Source organism: Haliaeetus albicilla, chromosome 13 (genome assembly GCF_947461875.1).
Source record: "Haliaeetus albicilla chromosome 13, bHalAlb1.1, whole genome shotgun sequence".
Lineage (NCBI taxonomy): Eukaryota > Metazoa > Chordata > Aves > Accipitriformes > Accipitridae > Haliaeetus > Haliaeetus albicilla.
The window spans coordinates 1450237-1474233 of NC_091495.1; the positions used below are offsets into that span (position 1 = coordinate 1450237).

The 23997-nt window shown below is 47.9% G+C and overlaps 1 protein-coding gene across 5 annotated transcripts in view; it reads right to left on the reverse strand.

Moving 5' to 3' along the window:
* Nucleotides 1-2732: 2732 nt before the first annotated feature.
* Nucleotides 2733-23997, reverse strand: part of TTBK1 (tau tubulin kinase 1) — a 120407-nt gene continuing 99142 nt past the window's right edge. For all 5 annotated transcript variants that reach the window (XM_069799856.1, XM_069799857.1, XM_069799859.1 and 2 more), the window contains 2 exons: nucleotides 11766-13360; nucleotides 2733-10636 (listed from right to left, as the gene is read on the reverse strand). In XM_069799856.1, the coding sequence (XP_069655957.1) occupies nucleotides 10210-10636; nucleotides 11766-13360 (2022 nt within the window). In that variant the 3' untranslated portion in view covers nucleotides 2733-10209. The remainder of the gene's footprint in view (nucleotides 10637-11765; nucleotides 13361-23997) is intronic.

Here is a 23997-nt window from a genome sequence, read left to right on the forward strand (position 1 = left end):
TTTGTTCCTGTGCTAGAAGTGAGTCAATGTTCATGTTCTTCAGCTCTAAATCCCATCAAACTCATCAATACAGTGAGTTCTCAGAATTAAAACCTGTCTTTTGACATAGTCTGAAATGTAAAACCCTCAGGATAGAATCACTACAGCTGGTCTAAATCTAGCACGTGAAACAGCAATGCCTCTTCCCTCAGGAAATGATCACCTCCATGCTATCTCAGCTACCAGGTGTTACATCCAGGAATATTTGGGTCCTACCTCACCAGCAGGATTTGTGAAAACCTCCCAGGCATTCATCTTTCTTACTAATAGTAGTAATAGAAATAGTTCTTCTTCCCAAATCCTTGGATAATGGCCACATGGTCATTATTTGGACATTGCCAGGATGTGTCCTCTCCCATACTGTCTGCCATCCTTTCATTTCCGTCCCTCTCAACCTCTGGCCTGGTTAGCTGTAAATGCATGTCCTTTGGTAAGACAAGAAAGGGAACTTTACACAGCTGAGCAGAGAAATCCAGTCCCTGAAGCTACGTGTGAAAGATAGCGGTGTTGATCACATTAACAGGGTCACATGCATAGAAATACGGGCATAGCTACACACAAGGTGATCTGAATCAGACACAAGGTGGCTCAAAGGAGACTCAGAAGATGGTTGTAGCATCAAGCTGGGTTCACGTCCCATTCCATGGGGACAGGATGCATAAATGCCTTTGTGTTTACTGGTGTCTTAGCTCTTATTTTTGCTGGCTCAACTCAAACCCCTCAGACCAGGATTCACGCTTTTGGGAGTTAAGGACCAGATTTGATGCCAAACCGTGGTTCGAGTTTCACGAGAATATCCCTAGGTTGTGGGAAAGACCGTTGTGAGAGTGTCCATGAGCTAAAGCAATGCCAGAGAGGAGAACTAAAAACAAAAGCAAAAGTAAAATTGTTGAGATGGTGACACTGAGCAGCACAAGGACTCGCAGACAAAACGCTCAAAAAAAGCAGCAGAGAAACTGAGATGGCAACTGAGCAACAGGAGAATGAGCCTGTTTCAGGGAGCAACAGAGGCTGTCACCCACTTGCCAGCAGACGTCTGCTGCGTGCCTGCAAGCTGGCCGTGCGTTTAAGAATATTTAGCCAGGCAACGTGTTTGAGCCCCGTACTACCTGCATCAGGCTACAAAGGATGGCTCTCTGCTTGTAAGCTGTGTCCAATCCTGCCTGCAAAGTGCTCGGTAAAGGTGCCCAAGTGAAGGTGGCAAAGGGCTATGAACTTACCAATTGCTTCATTGTGGGAGCAGCTCGGAACACCTGGCATTTGTTTTCAAGAGTGAATGTTAGAATTTGTCGTGCTGCATGTTTGCCAAGCCTTTGAAGAACTAGTTTTACACGGTCAGATCGGAGGATGGCCTGGTGTATGCCCGGGAAGATGTGGCTGAAGACAGTCACGAGTATGTCTATGGAATGTTTTTAACTGTTCTGAGGACTGGCAAACATCCCAGCTGAGCCAGATATGTGCTCCTGTTTTAGTAATATGTAAGTATGCTGTAAGAGACAATAAAGAAGTCTTTTTGCCATTGCTTCAGAACCATCTTGTTGTCATCCTGAGTGCCTCTTTCACCGCCGCACTTCATAGCTGCCCTGTTCCCTCTTCCACCACCCCTTCCCAAACCTAGGTAAAAACCTGTACTCCCCATACCTGGATGTGGTCTGCACCCGATAGCCACTAGGCAACTTGCACGTGGTGAAATGACTGTTGTAGGCCGTGTCCTCAGCTTAAATGTCAGACTGTCAGAGAGTATTAAGTCAAACCATGCCAAGTTACTGGTTTGCTTCTGCTCCACTTCCAGCATATTAATGTGCAGGTCCAACTGCAGCCCCAGCTGGCTGGTCTCAGTACAGATGGGATCAGTGAAATATTGTAATGATCCCCGTGGTGCTCAAATTGGGAAGACCTTATAAAGCAGAAGAGCAAGACTCCAGTCGTGCAAAACACCGACCCTGGCCAGCTCTGGAGTTCAGCGAAGATCCCTCAGGCAGGTCCCAGATGGACTGCCTGGACCAGCCAGGCGTGGGTCCTGCAAACAACCGCACAAATGTTACTCAGCTGTGGCATCTAGGCTTCTACCCTAAAAGCATGATTTTTTTTGTTAAAAAAAGCAGGCTTTGCTCTCTGACAGATGCTGTTTTGGAAGTGGATAGCTGAGCCTCCTGCCTGCAGTGTGGTTGTGAACAAAATTCATGGTGCAGAAACACTTGCATGAAAACCAATAGCCCCGCTCTGGTGCATTCTTCCAAGCTGTCCCTCTGACCTCACCTGCTTGCATGAATTACAAGCCACAGGAGAAGAAAAAGCCAGCATTACCACTGTGGTATAAGGAAAGGCTGCCAGCAAATCAGACAACTCTGAGCTTTTGCATACCTGTTTACATCCACAAGGCAGGAGCTGCATCCTTGATGCTCATACTGAAACAAGGGAACGCTCCTGCTTCTTGCCAGCATGTGTTTTGGGATTGGTCGCAGCCAACTGAGTTGTCACGATGTAGGAAAAAATAACGTACCTTGTGGGGAGATTTTATGGGAACCTGGGGCACAGCTCTGCGGGAGGTTTCAGAGAAGGAACGGGGGCCACAGCTGCCACATAGCTGGAATGAAACCCAAGCACAATCATAGCCAAGGTCCCTTGCCAGCAATTCAGGTGGTATTTCTGCTTCACGTGTGGCAACACCAATAAATGGGAGAAGACAGCAATGAAAAGGTAGACAGGCTTTTAATGGCATGATCAAGAATCCCCTTTTAATAACAAATCTAATGACAACTGTGTCTGATATGAACAAGAAATGGCATCATCATTTATTTTTTTTAAGACGTGATCTTAAGAAGTTATGACAAATGCCAGGTGGATCTGTACACAGACAGGGCCTCTGTGATGCATGCCAGATTTTATGGCCAAGAAATTTGCCATGCAGTTGAACCGGATTGTGGTTCCTCGGTCGGAGTCGTACATTCTGTTTGCAGTGTGTAAACATTCTCCAGCTGCTTTCCTAAAGAATGCAAAGAAGATATGTAGAGAGATTTAGCCTTGGGACCCAGTCGCATTTCCAGGCAGGCAGTACCAAGGAGCAGAAGTCCTGTCTCCAGGCCAAAAGACTTTGTCAGACTGTGCCAGAGGCGAAGGAAAACAATATAGGTGTGCCAGATACAATGTCCGAGTGTAGAGTCACATGCTATCGTGTTAAAAGGAGATATACAAAATTATCTGCGTTTCCAGCTCCAATTCCTGTCCGGAGAAGAAGCAGCCCAGGTCCCATAGCACAGCGGTGTCGCTGACACTGGTTTTCACACACACACTGCTACACCTGGACTCCTCGCCTAAACCCCCACGTCCTGCGGAGCTCATCACACCATCTGCAGGCGATGGTCCGAGAGCCTCTGCCTTGCACCCCGGCAGCCATTTACCCAAAGTGCTGAGTAAACGTCGGCCCCTGCCTCCTCCAGCAACCTTGCGTCAGACCTCCTTGCGCTCAGAGGCAATACGAGGCAAACCAGAGGCAGAGCAGCTACTGGCAAGCCCCACGCTGATACCAGACCAGCAGTACCCTCGCCAAAGCAGAGATCTCCCGCCTGCAGCCCCCTCTGGTTTAGGAGCTAAGAGCAGGAGGAGTTCTCACCTTGGTCCACACCAGGAACCCACATCTGGATTTGCTGTGGTAGCTCCCTTCCTCCTTTTAGCACAGAGGGCATCAATGCGTACTTCAAATCTGCCTTCCAGACATTTGCAGCTCCAGAAATAAAAGGGATAATGTTCCTCCTTATAACCCAGAGCAAGAGGGACCTGCAGGGAGTACACAGTGACTTCGAAGACAAGATTTGCTAGAGGAGGTATATTAGGAATGAGGGGACTGGAGAGTTATGGCGTACCAATCACTGTCATCCCATGGGATTCTGGCTGTACTTGGGATGACAGCTCACCACAGCCTGCAACCAGGGCTATTCTCTGGCCTCACAAAGATACCAACCCCAACGCTCATGGAGATACTGCCAACCTGTCTTAACGTCAGCTGGCTCTGCCGTTACTATCAGCATGGTCCCAGCCCCTCGGAGCACAGCAACAGGCTGAGGAAGAGCAAAAGAGCCATTCAGGGTTTTGTAGAGGACCTTGGGAGCCCACGGACACCCACCCAGTATCAGTGGTACAGGCACGCACCACAAGAGGAAAGGGCCTGGACAGGAGCCCAAGCTCTCTCCCTTGTGTGCAGATGTCGGAGGAGCTGGCAAACAGATGGAATCGAAGGTGGTTGCAAATTCCCAAGCGGTCCCCGTGTGCTTTGTGAAACCAGCCTAGTGCTGCTGGAGCACAGGCATGTTTCAGTTAAGCTGGAAGAAATGCATTTGAAACCAAACTCATGTCCACAATGGGACTTTTACTGTGTTCACAAGGTTAATATAACTGCAGTTGATTGATGTGTGGGGCAAGGCCGTAGGTGGGCATCAGTGTCTGTGCACATGGAATAGTGGTGGGATCATGCCATGGGTCAGTAAACTATACAGAGAAGAAGTGTGCTAAGGGACCATCGAGCTGCTACTGGAGCTGGTCAGGCTATCAATAGATACTTAGCCATCTTCTTACAGAGGATCTGCACTGAGAAAATACCTCCATGTTGGAAAGGAGAAACATCAAGGATTGTCTTGCCCCAACACAACTTGCTTTGGATTGAAGCGTTTCATGAGCAAACAAACCATGCTTGTGTTAGTCAAGGGCAGCTATGTGAGCAGGGACTCTCCAGACCCTGATCCATGCCACACAAAGACGTGTGGCAGTCCACCAGTTACTACAACTCTGACGGCACGCATGACGGCTGCCAACCATCCAAGCTGGGGTGCTTTGCCCCCGGCTCATGCTCAGGTGAGTGGAGCCTCATAGCTCACATGCGCTTTGGTAGAGAGGTACCCTGTTCCTCCATCCACATCCACCGCACACAGCAGTCAGTCCTGCACACATCAGAAGTCACATAGCATCAGGGCACTTCTTTGAAGGTAGCAGGATCCTTTTCAACCTTTAGCCACTATATATAATGGGCACTACTTATATTATATTGTTATAATAATATATATATTATAATATTCTTTACTTAGAAAGGGCAAGCAAAGTCTCCTGCCTCTCACAGATTCCAAGCACAACTGACTCAGAGAGGTCTGCTACCAAAACACCTTTTGCACCAAGACAAGCAGAAGTGTTTGTGCTGCCAACCAGCCGGGTCAGTTAAGCAGCTCCATCCATGTGTCCAAGCCCTTCCACAGCATTAATCTGATTCGTGCCATCGGTCCTTTTGCTCCCTCTGCTCAAATAACCTGTCGTCACACTGGCTTAGCACTGAGAACTGTCTTTCAGATTTGCCACTTGGCACATCCCTCCCGTATCCCTGTTCCTTTGCAAACATCTCCTGGACAGACAGCAGCCGTTGACTCATTTTTACTAGCCAGCGTGCCATCTTCTCAGCTGGCAGCTAAGAAAGCAGGCGGGACCTTTGCAGATCCCAGCAAAGTGAAACTCTCAGCAGAGCATTTGCTTTATCGTATGATACCAGGTGCTCCCAAAGACACTTATGGTCCCAATACACACAGGACCCCAAAACGCTCCCCTGAACAAGTCCTATCGGTTCTTGCCACCCATGCACACACACGCACAGATGCAAGCACAGTGGCAGCCTGTCCCTCAAAACACACACGGGCACAACCATCTGCAGCTGGCCAGGACAGACCCTGCAGCAAAGACACCGATGGCAAACCACATAGTATCAGGCTGTTCCCCGAAATTCCCGCAAACATGGGAAACTGCTGGGAAACCTGCTTCTCCTCCCCTGACCCCAAACAGTTTTCTTTATTCTTCCTAGCCATTTCCTCTGCTCTGGTCAGCTCGATCTTCTCTTTGATCTTCTCTTGTTTGCAGTGAAGCAAGGAAGAAGCCGCACACCACCAGCGGTGTTTGAGCAGCCCTACGTGTCCTTGAGGCTTGACTTGCACACCATGTTTCATGGCAGAGAACAGCAGGGTCTTGCCTCTCCCGCCCTTCTGGGATGGGACAGCCCACCATGTCCTACGATGCCAGACTGGATTGTCTGGCATCCCTTAACCACCTAACTTCTCCCTAACATCACAGGCCTCATCCCTTCCTGCCCCCAGACATGATCTCCAATGTTTGCTCCGGCTATGGCAGGTGCCCTTCCAGCCTCCCTGGAAGAAGAAGAGAGGATGAGAGGGCGGATGAGAGGGCACAGAGGAGTTGTTGACCCTTTGGCAGGGCTGTTTTCACAGTAACGCTAGCAGACAGCATCACTGCTGGTCCACCTGCCTGCCAGAAAATCCCTCCAGAGAGACACACAAGAGGAATGGAAACTTCTGCAACCAGGGTGTGCTGAGCACCCCAGTGACAGGAGAACCCTGAGATCACGCTCACCATGGAGCAACTGAAGGGCAAAACCTTGAGAATTGGAGCCAGGGAGGAGATCCAGAGCAGCACCTGCATGGCAGGGGCTTTCCCGAGTCCCTCTGCTGACACCTGAAAGAGGGATCAAGCCATCACCTCCTGCAGCACGTGGGCTGCTAACATGGGGGCTTACGAGCATGCCTGGGCCAGGCAGCACCCTGTGACCGGCTCTACCAGCGAAACACCGCTCTGAGGATCACCTCTTGTTAGCTAATTCTTGATATCCACTTGACTGGAAGAACCCAGCACCGAAGCTCCTGTTAAAAATAACTTCAGTGAAGGCATGAAAGAGGCAATGTGACATCCAGCCAAGATCACAGCATCACTTGCCACTAGGAAGGGGAGAAGGTCCAGAGACCCAAACCCGTTGGACAGTCAGGCCTTGGAAGAACAACCCTCGGAAACCTTTCAGTGACAGCACCCGGCAGCTCCCGCGCAGACTTTCTGGGGAGAAAGCATTGCTGCGGTCAGCCAACTTTTACTGCCATCACACCTGATGGCATAGCCCGCTCTCATCCAAAATGACTGGGCTGCGGGGCACCACGCTGTTGACGTACTTTCCTACTCCCATCTGTGCCAGGGACAGCTGGGAAGCAGGGCTGTGCTGGGGCAGGGAGCCTGGTAGCACAACCACGAGGAGAGACAATTCATGGCAGTCCTAGGTCTCTGTAGACTCAGCTACACCCTCACCCAGCCCTGTCAAACAACACTGGGAACGGCTGTTATTTTCTGCGCTGGAAATCCTTCCCTGGCTTTCTGAAACCTGCAGGACCCATCTGGTGGCTCTCCAACGTGTGACAGCTTTGGCACGTGTCTGGCAGGACCAGGAATCTACTGCACCACAAAAAGAGAGGATACTTTGGTGTCACCAGCATCCTGCCTGCTACTTGTGGTTGGGTCACGGTAGGAAGACCTCTTAGAAGACAGCTAGGTTTCTCAGAAAACCTTTTAATAAGAAAAAGTCCACACGTTCCTGTGAAAGATTTCACTGGACAGTCGCTTCACAACTAAAAGCCTGCCTGATTTCTTCATCTACTCCGTCTTCCCTGCTTTCATGTGCCAGATGGCAGATCTCTGCCTTGGAGCTTCCTTCCTGACATGGGTATACCTGGGCCATGGAAAACTCTCCTTTAAACTTTCTCTTGAATAAATACATTGATTGTGCTTTATTGGCCTCCCATGATAAGGCAGGTTTGCTAACCCCGTTAATAGTCCTGTAGCCCTCTTTCCAAGCTCTTTCAATGTCATTTTTGGCATGTGCATCTAAGACTTGGATGGAGCATCTGGTAAAGGCTTCATGACAAAGTCTTACCATCTGAGCACTCTAAAATGAATAGTCCCCCAACAGATTAATAGGAGTGCCATTATGGTTTATATTTCTGGAATTTATTTCTTGGGTTTATTCTGTTTTCTAGTTTCTAAACATGCAGGGCATATTTAGATTGTAGTTTGACCCACAATTCAAACTCACATGAAGTTATAGTGCCACCAGAAGAAGTGGTCACACTCTCTGTCCTCTCCTTCCCCCGCTTCTGTTGTGTGACCAGATGCTGAACCAGACTGAGGAACTGAACCAGATGAAAAACAAACCAGCAAACCAGAGTGCTTGGTGTCATGCTGGATCAGCATTTCCAGCCACTTCACCAAATAGCTGCCCCAGCGTAAGGGGGTGGGATAGTGCAACGAAGCAGCTGGAACTTGGAGGGACCACTGCTTTTGGTGGCAACATCAGCTCAGTCCATCAAACCACAACCTGATCTTGGAGGTCCCAATGCTTCTCTGCAAAGATGAGGGCATGTTTTTAGACTAGAAGCTGTGCTTCTTACTCTACCAGGGTGAATGACGTCAATGGAAAACAGCACTTTGAGCTAAATGAAATAAATTCTTAGCATTGGTAACACTGAGACTGTCATATAAAGGGGCAATTCCTGTCACCTGTTTCTAGACATTTCCCTGTTCAGATGTCCAAGGAGTACCCTTTTCTCCCAGCCACCCCATCACAGCTCTCATGCTCCTTTCCAGAACAGTTCCTGTAGATGTGAACAACTTCAGGATTACTCGGACTCGATGGCCATCAGTGTGACTGTATCTATGTTCAAATGAATCAAAGTTATCACTGTCCAGATTCCTCTATCAAGCTTTGTTGTCTGCAAATAGTAAATATTTGCAGCAAGTTGCAGCTGTGGGAATGGGTGTACAGAGCAGCCATATTTCTGTTCTGCCTCATGCAAAGCCTCTTTTACGCATGACAATGGTGTGAAGCCCCAAGTATTTGGGTCTGGAGTGTTTCCCCCTGTGAGGTGCGGGGAAAATTTTGTGACTACTTCAAGATCTCATCAAGCTCAGACAGATATCAGTCCTCCTGGCTTTCATTTTCAAACCCTCCTAATTAGTCTGGGGGCTAAAAAGTTGGTTGGTTTAGTTCTAGCTGAGCGCTAAGCTTCTGCTCTGATAATATTACTTGCTTTTATGTTCACATTGTTAGTTCTCACACAACACGTGGAAGAGCTGAGCACCGAGAAAGACATAAACCCTATCTCTAACTCAACCCACTGTACTCTCGGATAGAAATGCGCAAGGTACCCACGGCGTGCCAGCAAACCTCTCCTCGCAAAGCAGCAGCTTTTGAGTATACTACAGGCTAATAATTTCCCACCCTGCCGTGTAGGGGAACTTTCAACCACAGTGCCAAAATTCACAAACACCAAGAGCGTGACAATAAAGCACAAGGAATTTAGGTGCAAGGGGCACCCAAGCTAAAGGCATCCAGTGACTATTCACATCTTCAGGATGGAGCTGTGTTTGGTGGACTACAGGTCTGTGGCACCAACCACACTCGGGTCAAGAGGAACCACCCGTGTTGGGAGATGTGGTCTCCACAGATCACAGTTTGGTATTTGAGACAGAAGCGGCTGCAGTGTGCTCCCTTCTACATCAGTTAGCAAGGGCTCTTGATTTCCCAGCAAGCTCATACATCCCTACTTCCATCTAAATACCCACCGCACAGGCGTCTGCCGAAACAGCAGCAGCGTTGCCGAGCAGCGATGCCAGACGGCCTCCTCCGTGGGCCATACTGGAGCAGGTAGGAGCATCCAGCAAGACCTGCCTGTCTCCCATTCCCACCTGCAGAGGCATCTCTGGAAAGAAGAGAAAAGCCCCCCTCCACCCTGCCCCTGCTCTCATCTCGGCACACAAGGACGCAGCCATCCCTCTTGGCTAAGCTGGTGACCATCCCTTGCTAACACAGGTGGCAGGAGGCGAGCCAACACTCAGGTAGATGGTGGCGGCCACGGCTGGCGTCTTCCCGGCATGGAGACAGGAGGGAGCTGCCTGCAGGACGGGAGCCTTCCTCTCCAGCAGGCCTTGCTCTCGTCACCTCCGCTCCTCTTTCCAAAGCCAGGGTCGGTGTTGGCAACTGGTATTGCTAACAGAGAGAGGGGAATGCCTGGGGAGGGAGGAGGGTCAGGCACTAGGCAGGCTGCCTGGGTCGCTGCTTGGTGCTGTGCATTAGCAAGCGTGAGCTGCGGGCTGGATGTCTCCCTTGAAGAAGGCTCCGTGGCTCAGAGGCTCTCAGGCCCGTGGGAGCTGACTGCGACGGTGTGGGGTGAGAGTGAGTGAAGCATTGAAGTACAGCTACTGCTATACACTCGTGGGTCCAGCATGGAAGGCTGTGCTGCAGCATCTCAAGTGTATACTATATGCAGAAGTTACCCAGTCTGTTGGGCTGGCAGAAGAAGATCATTATCTGGCAGCTGCCTTACTTTCCAGGGACACCTGCTTTCCTTTGGTTGCTGGACTCTGAGTCTGGGTTTTTCCTCTTTGTCGTTTTTTGGCCACACCAGGAGAGGGCAGGGATTCTCCTGTCGGCCCCGGGGCCGGAGCTGGGGGCTGAGGTCGGGGAGAAGGAGGAACTCGCTGAAGAGCAGTCCCTGGCTTATGCTGTCGGCAGGGAGAAGGACTTTCCCTCCGAGGCGGCAGCTGGCTTCTTGGGGAAGCACTGGGGTTTCTTGAAGGAAGGACAGGGCTCCGAGGGGATGCACAGCTGGACCTCCGCGAGCTGCTCCGCGGAGGAAAAGAAGTGGAGCTCGGCGAAAGAGGAAGCCGACTTTGTATCTGCGCTGTTCGGCACTCATTTGGGACGCTTCCAGCTGGTCTCTGTGCCTGAAGCCTGCAGGGGAAGAGAAGAGGGAGGATGAAGGGGAACTTCTGCAAGGGGCTCCAGGCAGGTTTGGCATGCATGTTGCTGGGCAATTACAAGGAGTCTCCGGCACCAGGATGACAGGAGCTATTTTGTGAACAAGACGGGACACTGGTTTGAACACCATCCTGTAACTCTTGATGCCGTTAACCACTAAGTGTTTGCCCTGATCCTCCAGCACCCTCTGGGACAACACGCAGGCATGGTTTGGCCGATAGCATGTATCTGGGACTCTTCTTAACGTGCAACATGGACGCAGCAACCTTTTTCAAGGCAGGAGATACAATCTGGGAACGTGGGCATGAGCTGGATTGCACCAGCTGGCCTCTGACGGCAACTGTGCTGGAAGATAAACCAACCCACAGGGATCCCCTCCTTTCACCCCATGTCTCTGAAAGAGCAGAATTTTCTGGACCTGTGGCAGAGCCACAGCAGCAGCTCTGCTCCTGGGCTAGACCTCCAGCCCCAAGGCCAGGCAGAAAAGCCAAACACCAGTGAATTCAGGGGGTCCACCTCCTTACATCTCTGTGCTTATTTGATAAGAGAGTCAGGTACCTCCAAAAAAATCAAGGCACAGCGATGTGTAGGGAATTCAGACCACATGGAGGTGGCCCACGGTGTTCCAGGTCACTGCCAAAGCCCATGTGTGTGCACCTCCTTCTCTCCAGCTCTTGGCATGGTGGCCATCTCCTGAGGCAATCACAACTGGCAACCTCACAGCCGTTGCAGCTCTAATTGCAATAGCCAGGCCAGGTCTCCCTGCAGCGTCACGGCCGTGCCAAGCATGCTGCAAAACTGAGAGCTCAACACTGGAGGGATCTGCTGTTAGCAGGATCAGACCAAATGAAAGAGCTTGTGGAAAGGAAGAAGGCTTCAAAGCTAGGGCAGGTGAAGAGGGGCTTGGCCCTTTGGCCAGACTGAGCCAAAAAAGACGTAGAGGTGGGAATTTCACACACCGGTGCGCTGAAATGACTAGGAAATGGGGATGGACCACACATTCAAGCCAAGTGAAGGGTAAAACAGTGGGAGGCGAGCAAAGCCCTGGCTGCGCCTCCTCAACAAGTCCAACGTTTTGCATTGCTCACCATTTTGGTCTTACCTGTAGGCAACAGCCGCGTCCTGCGGGGAGCTACATAGCCCTGCCATGGCGACGGCCATGGAGCTCTCAGACTTTGCTGCCTCTACTGGTGTTTTCACTGGCGTGATGGGCCGAGGAATTCTGCTCTTTGTGCTTATGGGTCTCTCTTCCTTCCCCAGGAGGGCAGCCTTCTCCTTCCCTGCCTTCCTTGGGATGGAGTCATCAGAGTCGTGGGTGTCCTCCTCAGAACCAGTGGCCGAGAGTGTTTCCGAGGCCCGCCGCCTCTCATCGCTGGAGGACGCTGAGGAGGAGGCCCCTGAGGCCAGCCGAAGGAGGCGGTTTTGCCTCTTCTCCATCACTAGGCGAGCCAAGTCAGGTTGCTTTGCCCTCTTATAAAGCCTCTCTTTGGCCGAGAGCGAAGTTGAAAGGTCTGAGCCGGTGTCCTCCTCGGAGAACAAGATGGGTATCCGACTTCTATACCTGGAGCCCAGAGGTCTCCTGGGGCCCTGCTGCAGCGTGTCGAGGAGGGTCTCTGCTCGCTTAAGGTGTTCTCCCACCGCCGCTGACTTCTCAAGGTCGGGCTCCCTCGTAACCGTCTTGCCAGGCTCTTCCAAATCCAGCGAGAGCGCCACTTTGTCGGAGAGCTCTGGCTTGTCCTCGGGAGGCTTTGCTACACCATTGGGAAGGGCCAGCTGCTCCCCCACTGTCTCTGAGGTGGTTTCAACGGGATTAGCCGAAAGTGCGCAGCTCTCTGTCTCTGCCCCTTCTAGCCCCGAATGCATGCTTCCATTCTCTACCAGCGCCAGGTTGTCCTCCAGCTCTTCTTCGACAATGACCTCCTCAAACTGGCCTGGAGGGCAGTATTCCTCATGCCTCATCAGCTGGCCGCTGGAAGACATGACATTTAAGTGGGTCTTTTCAGCAATATGAACAAATGTGCGCTCAACTTTGGTAAAGGGGGAGGAAGCTGTAGCCACTGCCACGGGAGGCTTTGGTTCAGATTTAAGGACTGAGGACAGGGTCCCTGGCTCAGATACATCCAGTTGGCTACCCATAGGCTGTGGCCGCTCGCTCTGAGGTGTCAGTGCAGCAAGAGTGCCCAGATCAACTTCTGGAGCCAAGTCTGTGGTCACCGGAGACTTTTTCAGATCACCTGGTGAAAACAGCACTAGTGTTTTTGAGCCTTCCTCCAGCTCCAGGTCCCCATCAGCAGTGGACGCTCGACCTCTGGATCCCTTCTGGTCATCAGCCAGGAGCGTGGATGGTGCGCACTCCTGACTGTGCTCTGTGCTTTTTTGACTCAGGTCGCTGCTGGAACCGCTGTGCATGTCAATCTCATCCCCTTCCTCCTCTTCCTCCTCCTCCTCATCTTCCTCCTCCTCATCCTCTTCCTCGTCTTCTTCCTCCTCCTCTTTTCCATTCATTTCCAGATAAGACTCCAGAGGTTTGCAAGGAGCAGTCAAGACAACATTTGAGAAATCAACTTTCTTTATCCGCTGGGATACCTTAGGCTTTTCCCAGTAGTCTGACACATCTTTTCTGAAGTCTTGATAAGGCAAACTTAAAGGCACCGCCTTGGGCAGACCATTCATTTCAAATGACTTCAGTATATATGCCTGCAAGAAGACAGATGTGACAAAAGAAAAGGGTTAGTGTTCAGACATAGCATTGACACAGAAGACATCAGGATCAACAGCAGTGGCAAGCATCTGTGGAAAGCATCTAGTCCATCACGCTTCCAAAATACATGCCTGAGCAGTGATCACTCGATCATTCGATTTGTACAAACCTTAGAAAGGAGAGATTCACAGACGCTTATCAATGAAGGCAAAAGAATGTGCCAAAGGAGTTCCTTTGTTACCAGTCTTTAACCTGGACCTAAAAGAGCTGTTTGCAAGCAATTTGTCAGGATTTTTTCACGTTTCCCAATCTTCTTCATATTTATATATTTATTTAGGTATTTATACGTTTACATATTCAATCCTTCCTTACTGGAACCATTCAGGAAATTGCTTTTATGCCCAGGCCATAGTGACTTCATGGTGCCCCTCTGGGCTAGATAAATTTCCTGATCACTTTCCAGTACCATCCAACATTGTCATGGGGGCTATAACGCTTGTAGCGCTCCTGTGTTCCCCTGCTGTCCTATTCGTACCTCCCTTCTGCTCCCACGTCCCTCCAGCAACTCCTGATTCTGTCTTCTACAGACTTCCGCTTTCACTAAAATGATCAGCAAGTAAATCATGAAAGCTGACATATAAAGTATCATTATTAGACTCTGGGGTGTCCAACCATTAAAAGCAATGGGAGGACAGGACAGTTGGTGGAGGCAGTGTTTCTTGAGCAGCAGTCTGTGGCGGAGAGACTGCCCGTAAGGTGCCAGGAGTGGGCTGTGAAATGATTGCAAATAATAAGAGAAAGGCAGCAGCTCACACACACATGCACACACTTGACCAAATAAGCCAAAAAGGGCAAAATAAATAGGAAATGCCTCTCGAAGTTTGGCCTAATTAACAATTGGTTGTAAACGAAAACCACAGCAGCACCACTCCACAAAACGAGTTTTAAAAAAACCATGTAGGTCACGCTTCTATTAAGAGGGCTGGAAAACAAAAGCCTCACCATAAACTCAATCAGTCAATAATGCACCACATGTTACCCTTGAAAAGTCCTAATCATGAACAGAAGGGCTCCAGACATCTGCGTTTTCAAGCAGCATTTGACAGCATCAGAGGATATTTAGGCTACAGGACTAAACAAGCACCCATTTAACTGTGTGAGCTACAAAGCTGCCAACAGCTAGCACATTCACCTGGCTATGGGAACAGATCTTTTTGTCTCTGAGAGGGGGGAAAAAGCCCTCAATAGCTTTTCAGTCCGATGACACAATTTCAAATTGTGCTGAAAATCTGCATGTTATTCTGTGCAGAGCAACTACCCTATTAGTATGCCTAAAAAATGAAAGATCTTTATGCTCATGTGTAACAGGGACATTTCAAATAGACTGGTGGGCAGCATCAAGCTGTTATGCATGGTGATAAGTTGTTATCCATTTAAGATTTCTTTTTATATCTTATAAATTAAAACACAGGCTGGTTTTGGCAATGCCTCTGGAGTCCAAAGCTTCTTCTCTTCTTTCATTAAAGATGAAGCCTGGCACTGAAGATGGCCCTATATTAGCCTGATTTGGGCTTTCACTGACCCACTCTACCTTTTGTATCAGGACAACAGATGTGGAACTTGGACTGATAAGAGGGACTTACCACCCTTTGCAAAGGAAATTACCCACTTGGCTTCCTCCCTCAGGCATTTCTTGGAAATTAGTCCATTCAGCAGCCTAAGACTGGATTCTGCCTGTTGGTTGGACTTGGTTTTCCCAAGAAATACACCCGCAGTGCTATCCCTGGAGTCCTGATCAAACAGATGGGCTTCCCCAGTGGGACTGGGACCTGATAAAGAAGCCCTGACCAACACCTTGCCTTGTGCTGAGCCTCCCACTGGAAAGAGTACCCCAGCCCCAACAACAATTCACCTGCTGCTCCGCTTCACCCCATTTTCTAGATGCTGTGGTTGATGGTACAGCTGGAGGATCGCTGTTTTCTCTTTGCATATGTAAACCTTCAAACCTCCTCTCAGCTCATAGGCACTTGTGTCATCTCATCTGCTTTCTGATCAAGGAGAACTGAAGCCAGTCCTGCAGTGCACATCCTATACAGGCCAGAGATATGGTTTCTGTGCCCTGCAGTCTGTCCCACCAGCAGCCCTGTCTCCAGCAAACCCCCCTTTCCTCAACAGCTCTTTCCCTTGCAAGACATCAGAAATTTGTCTGAGATGAGATTGCACTAAGCAATAAGGTATGCCACAGAGCTGGACAGCATGACGTTGTTGTAATAAAAATAATGGTTCTTTCCTTCTTCTGCTCTGGTTCCCCTTTGCTGTCATTGAGTCGTGCTGTAGATACCTTTCTAACCTCCATGTTCATCCACCTCTGGCTGTACAAATTCCTTGTGGTATTTGGCAAATGGACTGCCTTTCTGTCTGCCATTTCATTTTCCCCATGTATTTCTATTTCCCTGCATGGACACTGCACCCTAAGCACAACAGCGGTTGCTCGGCTTCTACCTAACTTTGGACTACTTAACCCGTTGCATGCAATACCCCAAAATTGCCAGAATGCATTCCTTAAAGCAGCCCAAGACTATGCTTGTTTCGCCACTGTAAATGGACCATGGAGAAAATCCAAAGAGCATAAATATGCCAAAAATATGGAGGACGGGAGTTACCTACAAACACAACTAAAATAAACTTTCTTGAAATGTCTCTTGGGTCAAATATTATTTTAACACTTATTTTCTTACCTTCATTACTATCATCACCTGAAGCTGTTAACAAGGGAGACTGTCCTAGGGCATCAAAGTCTGAGACTGTCTTCACTCTTGAGGTAAAGTGATCAGCAGCTAGCTGCAAGCAGATACCCTGCTGAACAAAGTGTTCCCCATTTGAACCCCTCACTAGAGATATTTGTGTCCTCTCTTGACAGTCATCATGTGTCTTCTGCACTACAGCACACTCAGCTGCTCTAGGACTAGTCTCCAAAGGTTGGAGAAGAGCTTTGCTGCTCTGCATTGGTAAATGGGGAGGAACTGTGGGAAGATGCCAGAAGATCAGGAGCGGAGAGGCTTAGTCTGTATCTTAAAACTGTAGAGTAACAAAGGTGTAAGGAATCTCTGGAGGTCTCTGCTCCAACCACCCCTCAAAGCAGGACCAACTTAGAGCTGGCTGCTCCAGGCCCTGTCCAGCTGAGTTTTGAGTATCTCCAAGGTTGGAGATCCCACAACCTCTTTGGCATCCTGTCCTAGTATTTGAGGCTCTTCGTGGTGAAAAAGTTTTCTTTATATCTAATTCCTGTATCTGATTTTCCTTTCATGCAGCTTGTGACCATCACGTCTCGTCCTTCCACTCTGAGAAGAGTCTGGCATCATCCTTTCATTAGGTTGTTCAAGGAAGAAATAAGATCCCACCCCAATCCTCCTAAGGCGGAACAAACCCAGCTCTCAGCCTCTCCTCATGTCATATGTTTCTAGTTCCTAATCATCATGAGCAGGAACTATGCCGTGAGCTGAGGCAGCCACCCCATCTTAAAAAGCTACCAAGACTGTGAGTGAGCAGAGCTACACTGGGGCTGGCTGAATCTGAGTCTAAAGGACCTCCTTTTCCTCCAGCAAGCTCTGATCTCTGCCTACGTTCCCCACTTTCTCAGAAGACACATTGCCTGTCCTTGGACAGTGAACCATTTTTTCCCACCTGCTTGGGCTCAGATCTTTACTCCCGTCCCTCTTTTGACTTGTCAGTGAATTGTCCAGGAATACATATGGCAGTATATGTGTCTGAGCGTGCGTTCCCCACAAAGTCTGCACTTTTCACCTCTGTCTCACCATAAAACTTGACTGCATTTAAATTCAATTTGGCTATTAACTACTTTGTGTAACAATATGTATTTGGAAGGCAATAAATATCCCTGCTTTGCACAGAGGCCAGAATTAGAATATAGAGCAGAAGGAGAGTCAGGAGAGAAAAAGATCTACCAGCTCCTGTTTGGCAGAGACCAGCCCCTTCAAGTCCATCTCTCCCTGTGCTCATGAACAGCTAAGTGGAGTCTGGGGGTTTGTCATTACTGTAAACTGGTGGGGTTCCAGATTAGCAGGATCCTTGGCCCTGGGACATCCTCAGAGGAGACTCATATCACCCAATATGGGCAGCAGTAAAGTTCCTACATCCCAGTGATGCTGCAAATACTGCAAAAATCAGCAAAGATGCAGACTCCACTTTGCTACAGCACGTTTACAACCACGCATGAGAAGTTCCCAAGTCCCCTTGTAACCAGGAATGTAGCCAGATGTGTTTCTTCTCAGACACCAGCATGGAACAGACTCATGCTGGTGGGTTCAGCAGCAGTACTGGTATCCAGTTCCCTAACGTGGTCATAGATATCCTGCCCCATGCCAAGTCACGCACACTCTGCCCAGGTCCCTACAGCAATGAAGAGTGATGACAGTATCATCTGCTCTGCCTGTGTGGCTTTCTGGGGATCTCACGACTCGGGAGGGCACAGAGAAGAGACCCTATAGTTTGCCTATGTCCCCACAGCAGAGCAGTCTGTGGCACAGAGCAGGGCCAGTGTCCACCAGAAAAGCCCGCTCTCCCGAGCAGCTCCGCAACGACATGGGGGAAAGAGAACAGTTTCCTGCATGAGCCTAATCAATTTTCCCTTAGACTGTAGAATTTTGGAATTTTTTTTTTCTCTCCCATCTCTTGGTTTTAAGTATTTTAAATGCAATAATTTGGGAAAAAAGAAAACCAACCAAAAAAACACCAGGTACAGGAAAAAAAATCACAGTATTTGCCTAACATAAAACCAGGAAACACTGCATCTCTTTTATCTACTGTTCCATTTCAGACCATGCTCTAACCCATGTCTCAGACCGTGGTTACCACTACGGCATCAGTGCGTCCTTCTGCAGTGTTTGACAGTTGTACACATTTGCCGCATACCAAGAGCCTTACAGAGGCAAACCAAAACACACTCTGAGGCATTCATCATGGAGCAGATGGGCTTTGGACCCTGCTAAAGGCAGACTCAGGAGAATCCTGACCCTCCATACAATTCAATGGAGAAAAAAGGGACTCACACACTATACAACCCTGTAAGTCAGAAACCACAGCTTAATCCTAGCTCTTCCTCCCAGACTGTCACCTGCCTGCACAAACTGCTCTCTACCTTGGAGAAGTTGGGGTCTTGTGCTTCTCCTGCAAGGAGGAAAGTTTCCACCACCCTTTCTACAGGTACCAGAGCCTTTGCATGCACCTACTACCTGCAGCCTCCCTCTTCAGCCACTTTCAGAAAACCCACTGAATTAGTAACTGTGCACTTCACACCAAAGCAGACAGAGTCTGTCTCTGTGATTCCTCTTCCAACCTGATCCCAGACAGACCAACAGCAATTGGGTTTGAACCACATGCCGCTCCGCAGCAGAGACTGCTTTCAAATAGGAGTCATGATGAAAGGCGAGCACGGTCAGATCCACTGAGCAGCCCAGGCAGGAGTACGTTACTTGCAGGACAGCCACAATTTTGCATCCATCTCCCTGGGGTTTTGGGGGGTGGAGGTGCTGGAAGTTTACCAGATGTTCTTAAACACCTTGTCAAATGTCTGATGGGAGACAGCCGTCCACCCACCCTATGCACACTGTGCTGCCAGCCAGGGGAAGATGCCCAGTGTAAGAAACCAAGAAAAATGTGATAAACTCTAGCTTAAGTTTAGCCAGTTCTGCCATCAAGGCAGAGCTCTAAAAACTTAGATAAGTTGGGGCTAGTTGTAACCTGCTGCTGTGATACGACTGGGTTCAAGTCAGTGAAACTGGTACTAGCCTAAATTTATGTAAATTGAACTCACAGGGTGGCCTTCCCAAAGTACACGGAACACATCATCTCTAACAGTCACAGAACTTTGTTTCTATTCCCAGATCTGTCTTAACTGCAAGTTTTCAGTGATCACATTAGGAAACGATAATTAAACTCTCACTGTTCTACCAGAGCTCCTTCATCTCCCTGCCCAGTGCTCCCATGTACCCAAGGATGAGCAGGGGACACCTTCCCAGAGCTGGAAAGCAAAGGGAATAGAAAAAGAAAGCAAGAAAGCAAACAAAAAAACCCAGCCATCACCAAGGTGCTGCCTTTGATTCTTTAATAAGGTTTTGGTAGTATACAAGCTTCTTTTTCTTTTTTTTTTTTTTTTTCCGATTGTCTGGATTAACATACATGGATTTAAAAAAGGCACAAAATCCATTGCACAGCTTCTGTTTTGTTTGTTTTTGATGACATTGCCTGTTCATTGTGGTTTCAAGTGTAGGATTTTACAGTACTTTGCAGCATTTACAGCATGGTCTACATACAGGTAATCAATGCATGCTTTTCTACAGGAGACAGAATTCAAATTCTCTCTCAGTATTTCTATATACACAATAATACAGTGTTTTTCTTCTGAAAAAAGCTTTAAATTGGTCTTGCATGCTCGGTGTGCCAGAAGAATTAGTGCAAGCATATATTACAGTGTTATTGCAGTACAAAAAGGGGTTGACCTTAGGCTCTAAAGGGATTAGATACAGGAAGAATAAAAAGACTCAAGGAAAACGAGCTTTGGATCCCTTTAGTCAACTACGTCCTTCCAAATGGATCCCTACTCAGTACCGCCTTTAAAGCTACAACAGGCTGCTTCCCCTCCGTCTCCCTGCTGCCCTCCCCCTGAGACGAACTTCCACAGCTTCTTCAAACCTTCTGTCCCTAGCAATCGATAAGGACTTCTGGCAACTCGAGGAAGCCCTTCTGCTCTGCCTCCTAATGCCAGAGACCTGCTTGAAGGGGATTTTCCTGAGATCCACTGCTTCAAGCAAACTCAAGTCCCAGCTGATGAAGTTTCTCAAGCCAACTAGGAAGCACAACAGGTTACCTACAGCTTTTGTCTCCTCTCAGTAGAAGTGACTACAGAAACCCACATTCACCTCCTACTTGAAGAGCAGTTGGTCAAATATGGTTTGGATTCTCTCCTGCTTAGCAGCAACAGAAGTCTAACAGGTGACACAAGGTAATGCAAAGAAAGGATATGCTGGTCCCTGAGATTCTTCATGGGAGCTGGAAAGTCCGAGAAGCAGAAATCAAGTTCCCAACATGATGTTAATTGTTCCATTGGGAATGGGAAGAGGCCTTAGTCCTGAGAGATGCAAATGGCACACAGACAGCAAGAGCCATAGTCCAGTCTTCCCTGTAACAGCTTTGATTTGGATACTATCAGGACCTTAGCATATCCTGGAAGTGACATTATCCTCTGCCAACATAGACTAAGCTTGTTTGGGACTGGGAGATCTGGCAGGATTGACAACAGTGAGTGGAAAAAAACCCTAGAATCTGAGTTTCTGAAGCAGCTCTTTCTTCAAACCAGCATCAGATGAGGTAAAAGTAGCAGGGGTTTAGAGCTGCCACACTCGCTTGCAGGTTCTCCATGTTCCAAGAATCAGCACCATAAATGTCAGAGAGATGTTCTTCTTTCCAGCATCTTAGCATCAAATGTTCCACAGCCTTTCTCTTCATTTTTATTTTTTTTACCAAGGTGAATAGGACAGTCCAGTCCTATGCTGGATAAGTGCTCTGCTCCTCCCTATTTGTGCTTTCGTATGTTGTTAGGTTTGTGCCAGTTTTCCTAGTGTCTTGGATGGAAGCAATAGCTCTGTAAAGGTGGTACACCTGCCACTTAGCTTCCCACCTCTGCACCCACCAGTGTCTCCAGCAAGAGCCAACGCAGAGCTCCCTGTCTGAGCAGACACGGGGACCACCTCATTTTTATCACTCATAAGAGACTCAGGAAATGGCGAGCAAAGTGGAAGGAAATGATAATCCAAAAATTGTTCTAGTCCCTAATTGTAAAGGCAACTTAATAGCAGCAAGAAAGAAGAAGAAGGAGATTCTGAAAGCTAAACATCTTCCTTAGTCATATAAATTATAAAAATAACCAGAAGTCAGCAGTGCTGAATAAGAACCTGACCTGGCTTTTTTTTTTAGGAAGGACCAAGCAGAAGGGGCAAGAGTCCCATGGAAATCCTCCTTATCTGACTTGTTCAGAGGAAATTTGCCATTGCTGTGTTTCATGTTGCCAGATCAATTAACTGCACTCATAATTAAACTGAGAAACTTGTTGGAGTTGTTGGAGGAAGCCCTGGGGTTTCTTAGGAGGCAAGTGCACTAGATGAGGTAACCGACTTGAAACACTTTGCATTTGAAAAAATAAAACCTCCAAACATAAAGCAATTTTCTTTTCAAACACTAAAAGACATGCAAGTGAATGTAAAATGGGGATTGCTTCCAATCCCCAGGTTACATGGTTAGCAGCTTGTTTAAAATGTACATTCATTGTAACATCATTTTTTCAATGGCAGATGTAATACAAAGGAGTTGCAATACATCAAATAATACTTAGAAACATTTCCCAGAAATTAATCTTTGCGCTGTCCCATGGAACTGCAAATGCAGGTCTGTGTGTTATAGCGACCCAAACACAAAACACATGGTACAAAAATGCAATGAAAAGGAAGGTAGTACCGCAATGATCAGCATTTACACATTTTATTTCATGTTTTAACATTCCCCCAAATAGGTGTTTGCATACTAATAAATTACGTCCCAAGTGGCAGCACCGTTCCTATCGCCAGAATACTCTGCCACCAGCTGATGGCGAATGGAGGGATACGTATGCTACAAGACACTGAATTAAGAAAACTGGGCTGGGCCAGGTTGCCAAAATCAGACCTGCAACGTGCAGAGGAGGCCAGGTGTGCCATCTGAACCAGACACCACGAGGATACTTTCTGTAACTGATTGAGATTTGTTCTTTGCAACAGCCTTTTGAGCACTTGGATGCGTGCAAAGTGGCCCGTTACTGGCCCAGAAATGCTTCTGTAAGGCATGACCACGTGTGGCCGTTCACACTCCACGTGTGGGTCATGAACACATATAAACATACATACATACAATCAGAAATGGAAGCTCCAGCAAAAAGCATCCCAACACCACCCTGGGGACAAAAGTGAGATCAGGAAGCGCATCTGGCTTATTTTGGTCAGTCTCTCCAGAAACTGTTGTCTCCTCTAGTCACTCTGGGGAGGGCTGGCAACTACAGGGGAAGTAGGTCAAGAAGAAAAGCACCCCATGTTCTCCAGCTGAGAAACATCTGGGGCAATTTATTCACTATAAACACTAACAGGAGTTTAGGGATTTGCAAATCATCCATGATTTTCAAGGCTTCAGACCTTGTCTGCTAGGAAATGCAAATTTATTTTCTTCAGCTAGCCCCTCGAAGCCCATCTGTTACTGCCAAGCAGAGCTAGACAAATGTACAATAGCTATCTCCAAATAGTTTTTTCCCATTTGTTACCAAAGGAAAAACAAAAGAGGAAAAATAAAAACAAAAGCTTCTCTTTTAAATAGATTGGGATAAAAGAGCCCTTTCTTATTCAATGTGAAAGTCGCAAAACGGTCTCAGCTCCAGGTAAAGTTCTGAGAGTGGTGTGAATAAATCTCCACTGACAACCATTAATAAAATGTGTCATTCATCTAACCCAGCAGTTTACAATAAAAATAAATTAAGTCATTGACGCCGTATTATGTGGCTGTAATACGAATGTGACTGGATATCATGGAGACTCCACGTAGGCTAAGGAAGAGATGCTAGACCCACTGGACAAACATGGTGGGTATCTGTCACCAATCCCTCCAGATGAGAAGTAGAAAATCTCCTTGTATTTTCAAGAATAATCTTGTGCTGCTGCCAAGTTCCACATATACACATCATGGAAGATTAAATGATGGAGGTGTGAGAATGAAGGACATTAGAAAACAGGAAAAAGACTGAACACATCTTTCCATGCTTTCTGATCTTCAGTCTCACAGTGCATCCTATTGTTGAGCTATTTTACAATACAGGACTAAACTAGCAATGGTTGTATTTTCTTGCCTTAATTTATTTACATAGGATCACAGCACCAGATTCAAATAGTGCATTTTTACATGAGAGAGCAAGTGAAGTTCCTGGTGATTTGCAGTCAAAGAAATGTCTCAATGATATTTGTTATATTTGGTATATATAGGTCCCACCCACTGTCCTGACAATTTCCGCATCATGAAATAATATTCTGCCTCCTGAAATGCTCTCTGTGCAATCAAACTCTCACTTCTGGCTTCATCCTGACATGTTCTGAAAATGCTTTATTTGCTGCTGACTTCCTCCAGCGGTCCTGCACGTGAAACAGCAGGGAAGTGACTCACAGGAAAAATAAAGCACTTGGGGATCTTTTGGGTTAAGAGGCCATAGGAAAGCAGGAGTACTGTGACTATTAGTATTGTTTCTGAATAAACTCTGGAAAGGCTAAATTGACGTGTTTGCCCTGGTTTCCCACCTGACCGCAGAACGCTTCTACTACAAAACAAATTATCAAGTCTCTCGGAAGAGGCCGTACACTTTGGGGCAGTGTAGCCAGTGATAAAGATGGTACCAAAGCCTGGTGATGCTACCGAAACAAAAGACAAATGAGGTAGTTAAACACGCCAAAGTAAACCCTTTGGAAGAAATGTTTGAAGCATGGAGCAGAGAAACATCCCAAATGACATTTGTTTTGCTTCTCATCCTGAAGTGCTCACAGCCTACAGG